The sequence below is a fragment of the Aythya ferina genome (assembly GCF_964211825.1).
Source record: "Aythya ferina genome assembly, contig: HAP1_SCAFFOLD_703, whole genome shotgun sequence".
In the NCBI taxonomy this organism is placed as follows: domain Eukaryota; kingdom Metazoa; phylum Chordata; class Aves; order Anseriformes; family Anatidae; genus Aythya; species Aythya ferina.
Genome location: NW_028180976.1, coordinates 1 through 17,583, shown reverse-complemented (window position 1 = coordinate 17,583; position 17,583 = coordinate 1). Strand labels below are relative to the sequence as shown.

Below are 17,583 nucleotides of genomic sequence, written 5' to 3'. Positions count from 1 at the left end.
ACGGAGAACCAGCTCCTGGGGGGGGGCACGGGCAGGCACCCCCCAGGGACGTGGGAATTGGATTTCACATCTCAGAGGGCGCCTTCGGCAGCTGGGGTGTCGCACCCCAGGGTTTGGGCATTTTGCAGCTTGGGGCTTCGCAGCTGGGACCTCACAGCGGGCGTTTGGCACTTGGGGTTTTACATTTGGCATCCCAAACTGCCTGGGCCCTCTTCTGAGTGCTGCGGGAGCCATTTATGCATTTAGCCAAAATCTGGAGGGGGGAAGTGGCCGCTTGGGTTAGCGAAGGAACATTTTAAGGCATCTTCTGCATCAGTACGGTGTAACACAGAGCCCCCAGGGACCTCACTGTGTGTTGATCCTGTGCTGACTATTTTTGTAAGGCGAAGGAGCAGAAAGCAGCCCTGCCTTGATGAGAAATCACCTCCAAACCCAGAAACGCTGGAGGGAGCAGGGCTGAGGCGCAGGACGCTGTCCCACCGAGGCTCAGCTCTCGCAGCTGCGGCTTTGGGCAGAGCCCTTTGACAAGCTGAGTGTTTGCAAAACGCAGCCTGATAAAGCCATGAGCCTCTGCAGAGGCTGACACAAGCACGGGGCTCGGCTGCCCGCAGCACGGAGACGAGAGGTGCCTTTTGCCATTAAAAATCGATAAATCACCAGTCGGAGGGATTCAGAGCGAAGCGAAGGCACGCTGGGGACAGCAGCAGCGCGGACGCCGAGCCAGGCACAGCAGTGACACCACCACCCCCCTGCCAGCACGGCCGGCCCCTCAAACCAGTGTTAAAACCAAAAAAAAAAGAGCTGGTGGCGAGGTAATTGGGTTGCTGAAATACAGGGCAGCCCTAAGGGGGCTCCGAAATAAGGCTGGGGGAGGAGAAGCCCCAAATCTGAAGCAGCTCTCAGCCCCGTGAGAACAAATGGGGGGCTTCGCCAGGCTTGGGAGGGGGGTGATGAATAATAAAATATTCTGATTACCTGGGACAGGGTCAACTGGGAGAGCCAAACGTTAACCCTGTAAGGAGCTGCAAAGGTCAGCATTTCGTGGAAAAATTAGAGAAAAAGCTGTTAAAATGCAATGCCTAAATGTGAGGGCTGCTAACTTCATATTGCAAGTTTTTTTTGTTTTTTTTTTTTTTAAAAAAAAGAAGAGGAGACAGAACCACACAAAACCCCAAGACTGATGAAGCCGTTACTTAAGACAGCTAATGAATTGAATAAAAGAGGGAAATAAAAAAAATGCTAATTAGACCCTTGGTATTGCCAGAAACTGCTACAAAGGGAGATGTTCCAGCCCGGGTAATGAAGATCACTATTAATAACAATCCCCACTATTTTTGTCTTCTGTGGGTAGCGCAGGAGAACAGGTAACCCTTTGCAGCCTGGCGAAGGCGATGCCTGGCCAAAAAGCAGTGGATGGGGAGGGAGGGGGCTGAGCAGTGCCCCCGCTGCTCCCTCTGTCCCACCGGGGGACAGCAGGAATGTGCAGAGGGGCCTCGGGGGGAAGGGGAAGCAGGAGGAGCTGAGCCCACGGTGAGGGGCTGTGTGAGGAATGGTTTTCTCCTGCTGGGTGCTGGGCTCAGACGCCTGCAGCCCCATCTGCGAGCCCATCAGGTAACCTTGCTCTTAGTCCCCCTAATTCGCGAGGCTCCGTAGCCGGAGCTGAAGTGCTGGAGCAAATCCCACATCCCTGTGGCAGCACGGGGAGGCTCAGAGGGGGCAGCGACAACTGGATGCAATCAGAGATAAGCAGCTGAGATTCCTCTGCAATTCAGCAGGAGCCGGAGCATCTGCCGGCCCCAAGCCCCTGATAAAGCCGAGGGCTCAGCGGCACCAGGGGCGAGGAGACCTCAGCTCTGCTAACAGCTGAAAGCTGTCCCAAGGCATGCCGTGGGTCTGGGCACCCGTGGGAACGTAGAACCCATTAATAGCCACCCAGTACCCAAAAACCTCCCTCTGGCTCGGACCAGGGTGCTGTCCCCATGTGATGTTTGTCCCAGCCCGCACAAAAACCTTGCATGTGTGTGGCAGAGGGCCCCGGAGCCAGGCTGGCAGTGCCCTGTGCAGCTCCAGGGGGGCACTCAGCGCTGCCATGGGGCCGAGCTCCCCACGTACCCAAACGGCGTGCCAGGAAGAGCAGAGCTGGACTGTACCCCGGCACGGGATTTGGTGACTTCCTCCGAAGTCGCTTGGAGTTACTCATATCCTACCAGGGAAGCAACAGCTCCTTGGCTCCATCTCTCCATCTGTCTCTCCCCCTTTCCGCTAGGCTCTGCCGGGAAGAAACTGCTTGGGGTTCCTCATGGCGGGGAGGGGACAGGGCCCGGGGCACAGCCAGCTCTGGAAGGGGAGCAGGGATTGCATTTTGCAGGAGAAGGTGCCCGGGGAGACTCAAACTCTTTCAGTCTTCCCTGGGATTGCACAGGGAAAGAAATCCCAGCAGGAACACAGGCACAAGCAGCTCGGCTGGGATTGCGGCTGGACTCACAGACGGAGGCTGGGTTCCTGGGTTTCTCAGGAAGGTTTGGGGCCAGGACTGTCCCTCCAGGCAGGCTGCAGGGACTTGGGGACAGTGGAGGTGTCCCCAGGCACCCCCCCCCCCGCACGGCGCTGAGCTCCCCATGCCGGCTGCAGGCATGAGAGGGCAGAGAGCTCCTCCTGGTGGCTGTCCCCGCAGCATGGGGACAGGGACACCCCCTTCCCCGAGCCCCAGGGAGCCCTCAAAAGAAGGAAGGACACCCCAAGAACCAACCAACAAAGTTTTATTGTCCTGAAAAGTGGCACCAAAATAATGACCTGCTGCTCTTGGTCTGGAGGGTGGTAGGAGGGTGACGGGGAGGGAACAGGGCTTGTGGGTTTCCACCGCCGCCCCCAGCCCCCGGGAAATGTGGGGGGCTGAGGGGGTGGGCAGAGGAAGAGAGACCCCCGGGGAGTCCCTCGGGCCTCGGAGGGGGGCGGGAGGTGAGTGGGGAGGGACCCTGCGAGCATCATACAAAGTGCATAGATGTGTGTGTGTGTGTCCTGCCTCGGGGAGGGGGCGAGCTGCTCCGGGGGGAGCTGGCCGGGAGCCTCCCGGGGGCCACGCTGGCAGGAGAGCGAGCCTAAAAAAGAGACACGGGGAGGGGGGAGACACGGTCAGGAGGCAGGCAGGGAGCCCCAGCCCCTGGGGGGACCCGGAGCCGGAGGGATGTCCCCTCTGGCCCTCATCCCAGCCGTCCCTGCGGTGTCACCCCCGTGCCGTGCCGGTACTCACCCCGTGGGATCAGCTCATGATTTCTTCTTCTTCAGCTTCAGCGCTTGCAGCCAGTGTGGCGGGGAGCCGTCCGACCTGGGAGGATGGAGCTGCATCACCAAAATCCCCCCGAAACGTGCCCAAAGCCCTGGGGGCTTCTCCCAAAGCCCTGGGGGGACCCGGTCCTGCTGCCAGAGGGGCTGGGCAGGCAGGGAGCCGGGCTGCGGCCAGCTGCGGAGGCAGCCTCCAAGCTGTGGCTTTAAGGGCTTCGTCCCAAGCACTGTTTAGGGTGGAGCAGCTCAACTCTCCCAGGCAACGGGGCCTTGGGAATGCCGGTCCCAGCAAGCCTCCCTCCCCGCTCCAGCTCCAGCCCCGAGGCCGGCTGCCAGCAGCAGAAACACCAGCCCGGGGCACCGGGTTCCTCGGGGCCGTGGGACGCCAGCACGGCCCCACAGGCACCTTGGCACGTCCACCCCGCACCCCACAGGTCCCCATCACACCCACAGGGGGATTTCACACCCCTTTCCCCCCCAGGACCCCCGGCACTCACCCTGAGGACTTGTCCGGCTTGGGGGGCAGCGCCAGGGGCTTCCCCCCCAGGCCGGGGATCTTGCAGGACTTGGAGCGCTGCACGTGGGGGTCCTTTGGGGGGGCTGCCTTGCTGTCTGCTGGCAGCGCCCCCTCCTCAGCAGAGCGGTTTCGGCCCCTCAGCTTGGCCTGGGCATGAGGGGTGCAGTCAGAGGGGTGCTCCCCGCCGCCCCCAGGGCCCCCCGTCGCACCCTTTTCCCTCCCCAGCCACCCCAATATCCACACGCTGCCTCCATGGAGGGATCGGGTCCCCTCCTCCCGGCGGGGACACGTCCCTGGGGTCCTGCCAGGCCCGTACCTTGAGGGCAGACGTGTTGAGGCCGGGGAAGAGCGGCACCTTGACGCCTTTTCCCGACGGGGACGCTCGCACCCGCCGGCTCTTGGGCTCCTCTGCTGCCTCCTCGTCGGAGGACGCGGCCGCACGGGCTGGACGGGGCTCTGTGGGGACAGCACGGCCGTGAGGTGCCTTTGCCAAGGCCACAGCACCCCAATGTCCCTGCCCCGCCGTCCCCAGCCGCAGGGATCTGACCTGTGGAGTCCTGGAAGATCCAGCTGTCCCCCTCGGAGGTGGCCCCGGGGCGGAGGGCGGGCGCCCGGTGCCTCCGCTTGCGGCCCAGGCTGGCTTTGCTGCGGTACACTGTGCTGTCCAGGACCTCCGTGTCCTGCACAACCCATGGGGGGAAGGTCAGCGCCCAGCACGGGGGGTCCCAGGGCCCCAACAGCCCCCCCATCCATCCCATGGGGCTTCATGGCCCCCCAGGGCAGCAGTGACCCTACAGCGCAGGGCAGCCCGGTGCCTGCAGCGCATTGGGATCGGGGCTGCCACGAGGGGGGGGTCAGCAGCTTCCCCCCACCCACTCACCTCCAAAAAGGTGAATTCCTGCCCGGAGAGCTCCGCGGGTCCCTCGGGCTGAGCGGGTTTTTCCTCGCTGCTCTGCGGTCTCTTCCCATCCGGGTGCTCCCAGGGGGTCTCCTCCTGGCTCCCCGCTTCTGGGGGGTTCCCACCGCCAGCCTCCGGCAGCAGGGGGGCTGCAGCCACGTCTCTGTCTTCTGTGGGGCTGGGCTCGGCCTCATCCTCATCCTCATCCCGGGGGGGCTCTGAGGCTGGGGGCTGGGAGCTCGGCCCCGTGGGCTCAGCATCGGCACCCAAGGGTGGGCTGGGGTCCGAGAGGTGGGCGTCCATGGGGGTCCTGCTGGGGGAGACGAGAGGAGAGCCTGCAGTTCCCCCAGCTGCAAGGAGGAAGGCAAGGAGGGTCCCCGACTCGCAGGGGACTCAGGTCATTGCTCCCCACCGGGTTTTATGGGGGCAGGGGTGCAGAGAAAGGGGTCAGACCCCCCCAGCGCTCTCACAGTCCCAGGCAAAGGTGACCAAGGGGCAGGAGGAGGAGGATGGGGGCCGCTCACAGCCCTCCTGCCTGGCAAAACAGCCCCAGGAATGTGGTGGAGAAGGGACAGTGATCCCCAGAGGATCCTCCCGATCCTCGCCTTCAGCCTGGCTGAGATGAGGCCGCGAGGTTCCCTCAGCTTGGCCACATGAGGGCACGGAGCTAAACTCTGCCAGATCCTCCAAATCCCCCCCCCGCCAGCTCCCTCCTTACCCTGGTGCCGAAGCCCCGTGGTCTCCTGGGCTCGGCTCCCCGGCACCGAAATCCCGGCTGCGTGCGGCGCAGCGGGCGTCGAAGGCGCTGGCCCACTCCTGGCGCCTGGCCTCAGCCTCGCTCAGCTCCGTGCTCCATCCGCCTGCCTCCTGGGGCTGCCTCCAGCCTGCTTCCTCCTCCTCCTCCTCATCCTCCTGGGGCTGTGCGGAGCTGCCCGGGGCTGCCCCGTCCTCATCCCAGGCCATCTGTCCCGGTCCACCATCACTGGTACCAGCGGTAGGAGCCGAGGGGAGGTCGCCGTGCCAGCCTCCCGGGGGCTCCCCGCGCTCCTGCAGGTCCCCAGGGCTCATTTCGGCGCTCCAGGACATGGGGCCTCCTTCTGTAGTGCTGGCGGGGTCAGGCCCCTGCTCCATCCCAATGGCACCGAACTGGTTACGGTGCTCAGCTGCCCCGCGGCACAGCTCCTCCATCCAGCCCACGGCGCCGCTCTCCTGCTGCTCGCTGCTGCCCCAGCCCGGCTCCGGGGCCGGGTGCCCGGGGGCAGAGGAGCCGGGCAGCTCTTCTGTTCTGACCCCAAAGGCACTGCCCGCTTCTGTCTGGGCTGTGCCGCGTTCTCCAGCCCAGCTCAGCCGGCTGGGGCCGAATTCTTCCTTCCTGCTGGCCACGGAGCCAAACTCGCTGGCCCACACTGGCCTGCCGGGGCCGAACTCCCTGTCCTGGCTCTCCATGGCCCTGCTGCTGTACTCATCGTCCCAGGCCGGCCTGCTGGGGCTGAACTCCCTCTCCTGGGTCTCCTCCTCTCCGGCGCCGTAGCCGCTGCCTTCAGCCGGCCTGCTGGGGCTGAACTCCCTGTCCTGGCTCTCCATGGCCCTGCTGCTGTACTCGCTGTCCCAGGCGGGCCTGCTGGGGCTGAACTCCCTGTCCTGGCTCTCCATGGCCCTCGTGCTGTAGTCGCTGCCTTCAGCCGGCCTGCTGGGGCTAAACTCCCTGTCCTGGCTCTCCATGTCTTGGGTGCTGTATTCGCCAGACCAGGCGGGCCTGCTGGGGCTGAACTCCCTGTCCTGGCTCTCCATGTCTTGGGTGCTGTATTTGCTGTCCCAGGCCGACCTGCTGGGGCAAAACTCCTTCTCCAGGCTGCCGGCGTCCCCGGTGCTGGATCTGCCAGCCCAGCCCAGCGTCAAGTCCTCGTCCTTGCTCTCAGCGTCCCTGCTGCTGTATTTGCTGGCCCAGTCTGCGCCCAGCTCCCTGTCCTTCATCTCGGCGTCGCCGGTGCCGTACTCGCCGGCCCACACGGGTGCGAGCTCCCCGGCTGGGCTCTCCAGGTCCCCAGAGCCGTACCTGCCAGCCCAGCTGGGCTGCCTGGAGCTCAGCTCTTTGTCCTCCTGCTGGCCCACGCCGTAGCTCCTGCTCCACTCGGTCTTCCCAGAGCTCGCCTCCTCTCTGCCGCCGGCACCGTCCAAGCCGTAGCCGGTGCCCCAGCTGGCTTTGCCAAAATCTTGGTCCTGCAGGCAGCTTTCCCCCAGGCCGTGGGGTTTGGGCCAGGTGCCGCAGCCCAGCCCCGCGTCCCCCAGCAGCTCTGTCCCTTTGTAACTGCTGCTCCAGTCCCTCTCGGCGGCGCCGAAGGCCCTGTCCTGCCGCTCCACGTCCCCCACGCTGTGCCCGGTGTCCCAGCTGGATTTGGTCCCCACCTCGCCGGGCCAGTCCCTGTCTCTGGCCACAGCCTCGTGGCTCCAGTCAAAAGCAGCAGCCCGCTGGGACCTCCCGATGCCGAATTCGCTGCACAGGTCCTTCCGCGACCAGCCCAGCAGGTCCTGGGGGAAAGGGAGCCAGAAAAGCAGAGAGAGCGTCAGAGAAACACCGCGGGGGGTGAGCGGCCACCCTCAGCACCCCTCCCGGAGCGAGCCCAGCGCCCACCACCCGCAGCCGCTGCACCCACCCAGGGCTCCTCTGAGCCCCGCGTGCTCTGAGCCCTCCCCAGCTCGTCGCGCAGCCGCAGGTTGGCCAGCAGCCTGCGCAGCACGGCCGCGGTGCCCGGCTCGGCCATGGCTCTCCGTGCCGGCGCACGCGGCGGGGCTCCCGGCGCCCGGCCCCACCCCGGCTCTCCCCGCTCAGCCTCCACCCAACCCGTTGGACGGCTCCGACGCAGGGAAAAAAAAAAAAAAAAGAAGAAAAAAAAAAAAAAGCAGAAGCACGCAGCCGGGTTTTAACCCTTGCTGCCTCGCCTCCTTCCCTTGAGTCCTCACCTCCGAGCCGTCGGCCTGCGCTGAGCCGCGTCCCGCTGCCTGAGCCCCCGGCGATGCCAGCAGCTCGGTCAGCCAGCCCGGGTCGGGGTGGGTGTCGGGAGCCCTGGAGGAGCCTTCCTCCCGGCCCGGCCCGCCGGGGCCCTGCAGGTTGGAGGCAGAGCCGCCTGCTGACCCCGGCTCCCAGCAGGATTCGGCCTCCGGAGAGGCTGCATCCGCCCGGGTGGCCTCCACAGGGGGCTGGGGCTCAGCGGGGTCCTGCTCGGGCTCTGTGACGTGCAGCACGGTGCTGTTCCACTCTGCCTCCTCCTCCTCCTCCTCCTCCTCCTCTTCCTCTGCCGAGCCCTCAGCCTCCAGCTTGGCTACGGGCCCCCCCGGGCACGGATCCCCCTCCTCCAGCCAGCCGCCAGCCCCGTGGGACCCACCGTCCCCTCGGGAGCCCGCAGCCTCCCCATCCGACCCGTTGTCCTCTTCGGAGAGCCCCGAGTCGGCCGCCTCCCGGATAGGGGAGCTGGGGGGGGACGGCAGCCCCCTGCCCCCCCGGGAGGGGAACGTCCACTCGAAGGAGTGCGAGAGGCTCCAGCTGGACTCGCTGCCCAGCGAGCGCTGCGCCGCCGGCTCCCCGGGCTGGGGCAGGGTGCTCAGCGAGCCCCCCAGCTCCCCCATGCCCTGCCCTTCGCTGGGGGGGGGCCGCAGGACCCCCTCGGAGCAACGTCGGAGCCCCGAGTCCCTGCTGGGGGGAGGAAGGCTGAAATCGGGACCCTCGGGGGACCGCGGGGATGTAGGGGAGTCATCGGGTCCCTCCGGGGAGCCCGGGGGACGAGAGGCTCTGGAAGGGGGCTCTGGGGAGGGGCTGGGGGGGGACGGGGGCTCGGCGGCAGCCTCGGGGGAGCCGGGGGGGTAGGTGGCTCGGGGGGGCAGCTGGGGGGTGCCCGGTGTTGGGGGGCTGGAGGTGGCGGGGGACCCTTCACTGGGGGTGTGCGGGGAGCCGGGGGAGCGGGAGGCAGCGGGCTGGGCTTCGGCCGGGGCGCCCGGAGCCTGGATGGAGGCAGCGGGGAGATCCTGGGCCGGGGGCTGAGCGGGGGAACTGGGGGAGCCGGGGGCCAGGGTGGGGGAGCCGGGGGGCAGCAGCTCCGGGGGGGCTTCGGGAGAGCCGGGGGCCAAGGCGGAGGGCTCGGCGGGCTGGAAAGGGGCGCCCGGGGCTGGAGGCGGGCAGGAGGGGGGTCTCGGGGAGCCGGGGGGTCCGGGGGTGCCCAGCTGGAGAGAGGAGAGCTGCAGAAAGAACGGGGTGGGGGGCACGGGGAGGGGGCACAGTCACTCAGGAGGAACCCCCCAGGCATCTCGCCCCGTTCCCAAAACCCCGTCCCCTCCAAATCCCGGGGCAGGAGGCGCCCACGCTTCCTGCCAGCTCCGGGGCCGCTTCCTGCCTGACTCAGCCTCGGCTGCTCCCCGTGGGCCCCGGCCCCGCTCCGTGCCCCGTGGGCAGGGCCAGGCAGCACCCAGAGCCCCCCCAGAGCCCCTGCCCCTGCCCCAGCCCCCCGCCAGAGGCGTGCAGAGAGACACGGAGAGGAAGACCCGAAGCGAGAGGAAACAGAAACGCCCCCAGCCCCAACCCGCACCCCCCGGGGCACGCCAGCACCGCCCTGGCACCGAGGGCCCGGCCCTGCCTGTGGCCAGCAGGGTTCCTTCTCCTCCCCCCTGGCCCCGGCACGCCGCTCGGTGTCCCCGCCACCACCCAAAATCCTGGCTGGTGACTCACGGCTGCTCCTCGTCCCCACCTCGGCACCGCGGCGGGGCTGGCACCTGCCGAGCCCGCCCCAGGAGCCTGGCACCCCGAGCACAGGGGGGAGCAGGGGGGAACCCCCCTTCCCCCGAGGGATGCGGGGAGGGAGGGATGGAGGGAGGGAGGGGGCTGAGCACCAGAAAGGAGGAAGGAGAGACACGCACCCCGCAGAGAGGGAGCCCCGGAGGAGACAGGAGAGCCCCAAAGGAGAGAGCCCAGGAGCGGAGCAGCCGCGGCACAGGAGGGGGCGGCGAGAACTCACGTCAGGGGGGGACGGCGGCCTCCAGAGTCGGCGGGGGTCCCCGGCACAGCTCAGGCCGGCTGGGGAGGAGCCGCTGCTGCGGGGAGACGGGAGGGTGGGTGAATGCCACGGGCACCCCGCTCTCCTCTGCCACCACCAGCCCCACCGGCCCCAACCCATCCCCGCGGGGCGAGCTGCAGCCACCCCTCATTCCCTGCTGGGTTCAGTCAGGGGGCTGATTGCAGAAGGGAGGGGGCAGAACGGGCTGCAAAGCCCTCGCTGGGAAGTTTTTCATCCTTCGCAGAGCGAGTTTCTCACACTCTGGATGAAAATAGCCCCTGCCCTGCTCCCAGAGGTGCCCGGCTTGCGGGAGCACGGCCAAGGGCTGGCTCGCCACCAGCCCGTCCCGCAGCCAGGAGTCCCACAGATCCGGCGCCTCTGCCCCGGCGTGGACCAGCAGGAAAAAAAAAACAACGAGGGTGGGAAAAAGGGAGAAAAGGGAGTGTTTCCCAGGGGCAGCGAGCCCCCGAAATGCCCTGCTCGGGCAGCGGCAGGGCGGGCTGGCAGCTCTCCCAGCCGGCAGAGGGCTGCGAGCACGGTTCCTTAACCGGGCCAGCCTGTTCCTGCGGTTTCCACAAACCACCGGGGCTGTCGCGGGTGACCCAGCCTTCCCACGAAGGCAGCTCAAGGCACTGTTGGTTAGGAGGAACCCCGGCCTCGTGCCGGAGCCCAGACCTCAGCTCCCTCCCAGCCCCGTTATTCCCTTCCCATCGCGCGCGGCGCCGCCCCCAGCCCACGGCCCCACGGCCCCTCGGCCCCAGGGAGCGGCCCCGCACCCCTCACCTCATTTCAGCCACTGAACTCCTCTCGCCCCCCGTCCCCGGCTCCCCCCCGGCGTGCTGAGGGGGCTGCAGGGCTTCACTGGGGGGGGCTCCCTCCGCCTCCCCGCCGGGGCGCCTCCTGAAGACGGCGGCGAAGGGCTTGGAGCCGAAGCGGCTTGGAGAGGCGGCGTCGGGGCAGAAGGGAGAGAGCCGGGCCCGCTCGGGGCTTCCCGGGCCCTCCTTGCTGTCCATTTTGGCCAGGATCTCCTCCACCGTGGTGCCCGGGAAGCGCTCCGGCTTGGCCGCCACGGGCACCGGGGTCACCTTAAAGGGAGCCGGGCCCTTGCGGGAAGGCGTCGGGGGGGCCGCAGGCGCCTCGCCGGCGGGGCTCGCGCCCGGGTCTTCGGGGGCCGAGGGCGGCGGGGAGGGGAGCCCCTTCCCGTTGGGGGTCTCGGGAGACTTGAGGGTGAAGGAGGGGCGCCTGAGGGCCCCCCCGGAGCTGCCCCCGCCGTAGGGCTGGGGCCCCGCCAGGCGGTTCATCTTCTCGGCCGAGGGCAGCTCGGGGCGAGGGTGCCGCGGGGCCGGCGGCGGGTGAGGCTTGGCGGGCACGGACGGCTTGGGCAGCACGCGGGGCTTGGGCCGGATGGGAGGTTTGGGGCGAGCGGTGCCTGCGGGAGGGAGACACGGAGAGAGACGGCACGTTACAGAAACCCTACAGCCCCGAGAAAGGCCCTAAAGCGCTGACAGAAACCCTACAGCCCCGAGAGATGCCCTGCTCCAGGCTGAGGGCAGCACAACCCAGGTGTGAGCGGGTGTGGGTAAGGGGCTGGGCTGGTGCCCGAGGGGCTCTCACCTTTCTCGGGGCTGCCGGCCGCCAGTCCTGCCCCCCCCGAGGCGCAGGGCAAGGGGGGGTGCAGGGGCTGGGGCTGGGAGGCCATGGCGGTGGCTGGGGCCGGGCAGATCTCAGCGCGCGGTCAGCCCCTGGGGGAAGAGAAAAGGGAGAAGCGTTACGGGGGGTGGGGGAAAAAAAAAACAGCGCCTGGGCTATCCGCCGGGGCCCACGGCCCCTAAAACCTCCCGGATCCTGCCCCGGCACCACGCCAGCCCCGCCGGGCACCTGCAGCAGCGCCCACGCCGCGTGCCAGCCTGCTATCGCGCTGCCCGGCCCCGTGCCCGCCCTTGGCACAGCCGGGGCACCCCGGCAGCCGCTCCCCATGCCCCAAATCACCACTGGGTCCCCCCAGTTCTCTCTATTCACCCTACAACGCCCCCACCTGCTCGCGCCACCCCGTTTTCTCCCCCAACTGCCCCCAAACCCTTCGGGCAGGCCCTGTGGGGTACGTCACACCGCGAGGCGCCCGTCCCAGCCCCAAAGCAGCAGCGTGGGGGCAGCGTGCCGGCCCCCAGCCCCCTCCCCGACACCGCAGGCCTGCCGCCAGCCCCCCGGCACCCGCACCGAGCCCCCCAGCGCCCCGACCCCGTGCCGTGGGCTCCGCCGGGCACTGCTGGCACGGAGGCGGGTTAAGGGGTGCCCCATGGCGGGGGTGCCCATGGGGCAGGGGGTGCCCATGGGGCAGGGGGTGCCCCCCTCACCTTCCCCTCTGCGGCCTCATGTCCGGGCCGGGGGGCGCGGGGGCTCCTGGGGCTCGGGCCGCTGCGGTGACTCAGGGTGCGCTGCGGGGACAGGAAAAACTCGCTCCCTGCCTCCTCCTCCGCTCCTCCCGGCCCTGCCCTGCCTCCCCCCCCCATCCCTCCTCCTCCTCCTCCTCCTCCTCCTCACTCCCCCCCCATTCACCCCACACCCCCCCCATCCCCCCCCCGCCCCTTTTAGCCCCCCATCTCCCCCCGCCCTCCCCCTGGGGCCCAGCCGGCGCTGCGGAGCCCACATCTGGAAGACATCTCCCCCCCCCAGCCCCAGCCCCAGCCCCTCCCCAGCCCTCCTCCCTCCGCCATCTTCCCCCCCCCTTCTTCCCTCCCCCCCCCCGTGCCCCCTTCCCTTCCCCACCCGGCGGCAGCCCCGGGCCCAGCTCCCGGTGGCGAGGCCGGAGGGCGGAGAGGAAGGGAGGAAGAGGAGGGGAGGAAGAGGAGGGCAAGGGGCGCCCCCCCCCCCCTTCTTCCCCCTTCCCCCATCCCCCGGGCCCCGCTCCCGTCGCCATGGCAACGCGGGCAGGCCTCGGGCCGTCGCCATGGCAACGCCCCCCCCCCCCCGTTGCCATAGCGACCCTCCCCGGAGCCCCCCGCTGATGAATATTCATGAGCTCGGCCACGCCCACACACAGACCACGCCCGCTCCTCCCCGCGGGGTGCGGCCGCGGCGCCGCGTGGCGGGGAGCGCCGGGGGGCGGGGCCAAAGGGGCAGGACCATAGAGACGCGCTACCATAGAGACTAAGAGGGGAGGGAAAGGGGGTGGGGGGAGACGGCGCCATGTTGAGGCCGCGCGGTCCTCCGAGCCTCCCTCAGGGCCTCCAGCGCGCCGCCCAGTGCCCGTAAATTGGCGTTTGGCGGTAGCTAATAACGGCTGCAACGGGCCCTCCCCGGGGAGCCTCGGGTGGAGGCTGGGAGGCGAGGCCGAGAAACGGAGGCGCGAGGCCAGGAAGCGAGGCCGGGGCCCACGGAGGCCTCCCCGCGCCTCAGGCCGCAGCGCCCGGCCTCCCGCCCCCCGCCACAGCCAGACGCAGGGCCCCGGCCGCTGTTTGTTGTTTTTTTTTTATTCAAGGCGAATGGACCCAAGATACAAAACGGAACCAACAAAAAGAGAGAGAGCAAACCAAACCCGAGCGGTTAAAAAAAAAATCATCACTGGGTGAGGAGCGGGGCTGAGGCTCCGCGCCCCCGCCTCCCGCCCCGGCCAGGCACTGAGGGCACGGGGCTGGGTGGGCGCCCTCCTGCCCTGCCCTGCCCTGCCCTGCCCCTGCCCCTGCCCCTGCCCCTGCCCCTGGCCCTGAGCGGAGGCCGGGAGGGGCAGGCGCCCGCTGCAGCCCCGCAGCCCAGCCCCTCGGTCCTCCCGCTGATCTGGGAACCAGCCTGGAGCCAGCGGGGACAGCGCTAATCCGAGCCCGAGGCGGAATCCTCCGAGCTGGCGGGGGGGCTGGCGCCTCCCTCCTCCTCCGAGTCCTGCGGGAACAAGAAGGGGGCGTCAGGGGGGCGAGCGGAGCACCCCATGGGTGCCAGGCTCTCCCCCACCCCGCTGCAGGCCCTACCTCCTTCTTGCTCTCCGCGGAGGAGCTCTCGTCGCTGGAGACGAATTCCTTGCTCTTGAAGCTCTCGCTCAGGCTCTTGGCAGAGGACTTGGTGGAGGACGAAGACCTGGAGGCAGCGCCCTTCTTCTCCACTTTCCCCTTCATCTGCTTCTCCTGCTTCTTCTTCTTCTTTTTAGACCTCTCCCTGTGACAGACATAAGGGATATGAGCCTAACCTTGCCGAGAGAGAGGCCCAGCCACCGTGAAGGCAGCAGAACTGGATCCCAGAGGCACGAAGCCCGGCCGCCGCCCTCCTGCCTGCTCAGCACACTCACGTCTTGGAGCTCTCGGACCTGCTGCCCACGCTGTACTCCTTCATGGCCTTCTCGTAGTCCCTCCTGGCATCTTCTGCCTTGCGATCCCACTCCTGCAGCAAGCGCACGAGGTCAGCAGGGCCTTCTCCTGACCACGCTCAGCCCCACCAGTCCCCACCCCACTGCTGTTACACCTCCCCGCTGCTGAGATCAAGGGTCCCGAGACCAAGGAAGAGCCAAGCAGGGCTCCTGGAGTCCACTCTTCCCCTCCTCGAGCAGCCATTCTCACCCCTTGCTTCTTTTCCGAGCGACCCACCTCTTTCTTCTCCTTGGACATGGCTTTCCAGAGCTCCCCAGCCTTCTTGGACAGGTCCGTGATGCTGATGCCGGGGTGGTCGGACTTGATCTTCTCGCGGTTGGCGTTCAGCCAGAGCATGTAGGCGGACATGGGCCTCTTGGGGGCGTTGGGGTCTTTCCCCTTCTTGCTCTGGGCGGCAGGGAGTGGAGAGAACCAGCGTGAGAGCCTCCCAAGACCCCAAGCACTCGACCTTGCCTCATCTGCAGGGTGAGTACGAGCCCAAAGGAGGCAGAGCGTGGGCTTGGACAAGCAGCTCAGAGCTGGGTCCCTCAAAGGATCAGCGATCCACGCTCAGGGGAAGCGGGTCCCGCCCTGCAACCCCTCCAGCCACCCCCTCTCACCTCCACCTGCTTCTTGCGGGGCTTGCGGTCCTTGACGATCTTGGCCTTCTTGGCCGGCTTCTTCTCATCCCGGTCGCTGTCGCCGTCGCCGCTGGAGGAGCTGGCCGAGGCGTTGCTGTCAAACCTGCGCGAGGAAACACGGATTCGGGAACAGCCTGAGCACGCAGCAAGGCCTGCCCCGAATCCTCCCAGCCCCCAGCAGGCTGCAGGCCGAGCTGAAGCTGTTGTGCTGGCACTCAGCAGCCCTCCGGGGGTTTTCCCTTACACGAACGTGGCTGATGCTTTCCTGAGTTCCTGTAAACTTTGGGCATCGACGCCGCTCAGATCAACCCCTCCCCTCCCAACAGGGCAGGCGGTGCCCCCGAGCGCCTGTCAGCCCAGGGGTCAGCCCAGAAGCGTGCCCACGGCTCCAGAATTCAGGGCCGGGGATTTATAACAATCCTACCCGGACCTGGCGCTCCCCCAGCCCCGTCCCACCACTGCCCCGACACAAATAACTTCCAAAAGCGAGCCCTGGAGACCCCTGCCCTGCCCCTACTCACTCTTCAGCCACGTCATCGTCCTCTTCGACAGGGTTGAAGGACTCATCTGGAAGGAGAGCACGGGGGGCAGGTCAGGATGGGACCTCTCAGGGCTCAGACCCTGCCCAGGAGCGGGGCAGGACGTAACCAGAGGGGGAAGAGGCCTGGGGACAGCCCCCGAGGGTGGCCCCTCACGCACCCCCGGCCCCTGCACCCACCCGTCTCCTCCCCGGAGCCGTCGCTGCTGTCGTTGGCGTTCTCCTCGCGGATCTTGCCCTCCTCCTTCATCCTCTCCAGGTAGGCATCGTGCTGGTCCTCGTCGGAGTCGGCGTACTCGTCGTAGCTCTGCTTCATTCCCTGCGGGAGGGACGGAGTCAGAGCGCTCCCCGCGCCCCCCACGGCTGCACACACGCCACCTCTGGAAGCCAAAACCGCTGGGGTGCTCCGGGCAGGCCCCACACGCATGCACGGACACCCCCCGTGTCCCCTCCCCGTCAGGGAGCCAGGGATGGGGACAGCCAAGGTCCCCCAGGAGTGTTATCGGGGTTAGGGGGCCCCTCTCGCAACCCATGCTGGCGTTACTGGGTTTAGTCAGGGAGCACCACGGCCATGCAGAGGAAACCTGCACCAGGAGGAGGAAGAGGAGAGAGAGGAAGGGGAATCGCACGGACCTTTTTCCTCTACAAGGGCAAGGAAAGAAAAGAGAGGTGAAAAAAAGGGGAAAAAGAGGAGGAAAAAAAAAAAAAGCAGCAGAATCTCGGAGAAAAAGGCCACGGCCCTGTCCCAGCCCGGCCAGCAGGGCGCAGAGGAGCGGGTCGGTGGGTGGGTGGGTGGGTACCTCCTTCAGGCCCCGGTTCTTGATGTTCAGCTTCTTGGCATTGACGAAGTCGAAGAGCTTCCCGTACTCCTCCCTGCGGGACACAGACAGCCCTTGGGAAACCGCCCGGCGCGAGGGGCCGAGGAGGGGCTGAGCCGGCCCCGTGCCCACCTCTCGATGCTGCTGAAGGTGTACTGCGTGCCCTGCTTGGTCTCGATCTCGAAGTCGAAGGAGCGGGTGGTGGTGGTGCCGCGGGCGAAGTTGACGAAGGAGATCTCGTCGAAGCGGATGTGCACGGGCGGCTTGTGCACGTAGATGAAGCCGCGCTCCAGCGGGTACAGCAGCCCCGAGCTGGCCTTGTAGGAGCAGGTGATGCACTGCGCTCCCGAGTGCCTGGGGGGGGGCAAACGCGGCCACGTCGCAGCGCTTTGGGGGGCGAACACCCGAAATTTCCCCGCCCGCCCGAGGCCGCGGCGTGCCCTCACCCCTGGAAGTTGCCAGGCACGGTGATCTTGCGGTTGACCAGCGCCTTCATGACGCGGCTGACCATCTCGTAGAGGGAGCCGGACATGTTCTTGGTCAGCCGGCCCTCGAAGCGCTTCTCCACCTCCTCCCTGCGTGGAAAAAAGGAGAGGCTGAGGATTTGGGGCCGGGGGGTTCCTCGCCAGCCCCCGCGGCCCCCATAAGCAGGAGGGGAGCTCACTCGTTCATGTTGAGGGTCAGCGAGATGTCCTCATCCTTGGAGAAGAGCAGGATGAGGAAGTGGTAGCGGGTCTGGCCCTGCTTTATGGGGGGATCCAGGCTGATCTGAAAGGACACGAGGAGCTGAGGACCACGAAACCCCAAAACCCATCGCCCTTCCCCGAGGGAGGACCCGCCGGCCCTGCCCCTCCCTCCTCACCACGAAGAACATCTGCCGCTGGTCCTTGTGTGGCAGCAGGAAGAGGCGCAGCACGGTGGTGTAGGGGATCTTGTAGTCGAAGGTCTTGCCGTGCAGGTGCAGGAAGGTGGGGTAGATGCGGATGTCGTAGCGCCCGCGGGGCGTCAGGCACTGCAGCTCCCGGAAGATGCAGATGGCATCGCCCGTGGCCTGGATCACGTCCGCCTTGGACAGGACGTTCTGCGCGAAGGCCTGCGAGGAAAAGGGATTCTCGGGCACGGATCCGGCCACACGGAGACCCCCGGGGTGCTCCCTCCGTCCCCCAGCCCCCGGCTCACCTCCACGGGGTCCACGCCGTCCTCCTGGGTGGGGGGCACGTAGAAGCGCACCTCCATGAGCGAGACCTCGGCGTCGTCGTTCTGGTGGAACTCCAGCGTCACCTCGTTCTTGCCCGTGGTGCACTGCGAGACGTTGCTGAGGGGGATCTCGAACACCGGCTGCTCCCCGATGTCGAAGGAGAGGAGCTGCCCTGCACGGGGCCGGGGGGTGAGAACCCGAGGCCCACCCCGCGAGGCCGCTCTCCCCCCAGACCCAGCAGTGCCTCTCCCCTTCGCATTTCCACGCTTTCCACCACCATCTCCAGGCTTTCTCCTCCCAGCTGGGGCTCCGGAG

At 67.5% G+C, this 17,583-nt stretch overlaps 2 protein-coding genes across 5 annotated transcripts; both read right to left on the bottom strand.

The window, feature by feature from the left end:
- Positions 1-2,742: 2,742 nt before the first annotated feature.
- Positions 2,743-12,562, bottom strand: LOC311429354 (uncharacterized protein). Of its 4 annotated transcripts, XM_084540443.1 has the most exons (13): positions 12,506-12,562; positions 12,094-12,174; positions 11,354-11,481; positions 10,523-11,168; positions 9,701-9,776; positions 7,659-8,927; positions 5,416-7,226; positions 4,680-5,010; positions 4,347-4,479; positions 4,116-4,255; positions 3,780-3,946; positions 3,251-3,325; positions 2,743-3,098 (listed from the first exon to the last, which is right to left on the bottom strand). In XM_084540443.1, exons 3-12 carry the CDS (start codon positions 11,436-11,438, stop codon positions 3,265-3,267), a joined length of 4,719 nt encoding a protein of 1,572 aa, XP_084396569.1. In that variant the 5' UTR covers positions 11,439-11,481; positions 12,094-12,174; positions 12,506-12,562; the 3' UTR covers positions 2,743-3,098; positions 3,251-3,264. The 4 variants fall into 4 exon arrangements, with proteins under 4 accessions (XP_084396569.1, XP_084396568.1, XP_084396570.1 ...); XM_084540442.1 differs by lacking the exon at positions 12,506-12,562 and having other exon boundaries at positions 12,094-12,226; XM_084540444.1 differs by lacking the exon at positions 12,506-12,562 and having other exon boundaries at positions 4,680-5,007; positions 12,094-12,226.
- Positions 12,563-13,191: 629 nt separating this feature from the next.
- Positions 13,192-17,440, bottom strand: LOC311429350 (FACT complex subunit SSRP1-like; the record flags this gene model as incomplete). The annotated part of the gene is made up of 13 exons (XM_084540438.1): positions 13,192-13,615; positions 13,702-13,885; positions 14,016-14,107; positions 14,311-14,481; positions 14,694-14,817; positions 15,236-15,281; positions 15,433-15,571; positions 16,053-16,125; positions 16,203-16,424; positions 16,517-16,645; positions 16,735-16,838; positions 16,933-17,163; positions 17,250-17,440. Coding segments are annotated over 13 exons (1,775 nt in total), but the record flags the coding sequence as incomplete, so codon positions are not given.
- Between the last annotated feature and the right edge of the window lie 143 nt (positions 17,441-17,583).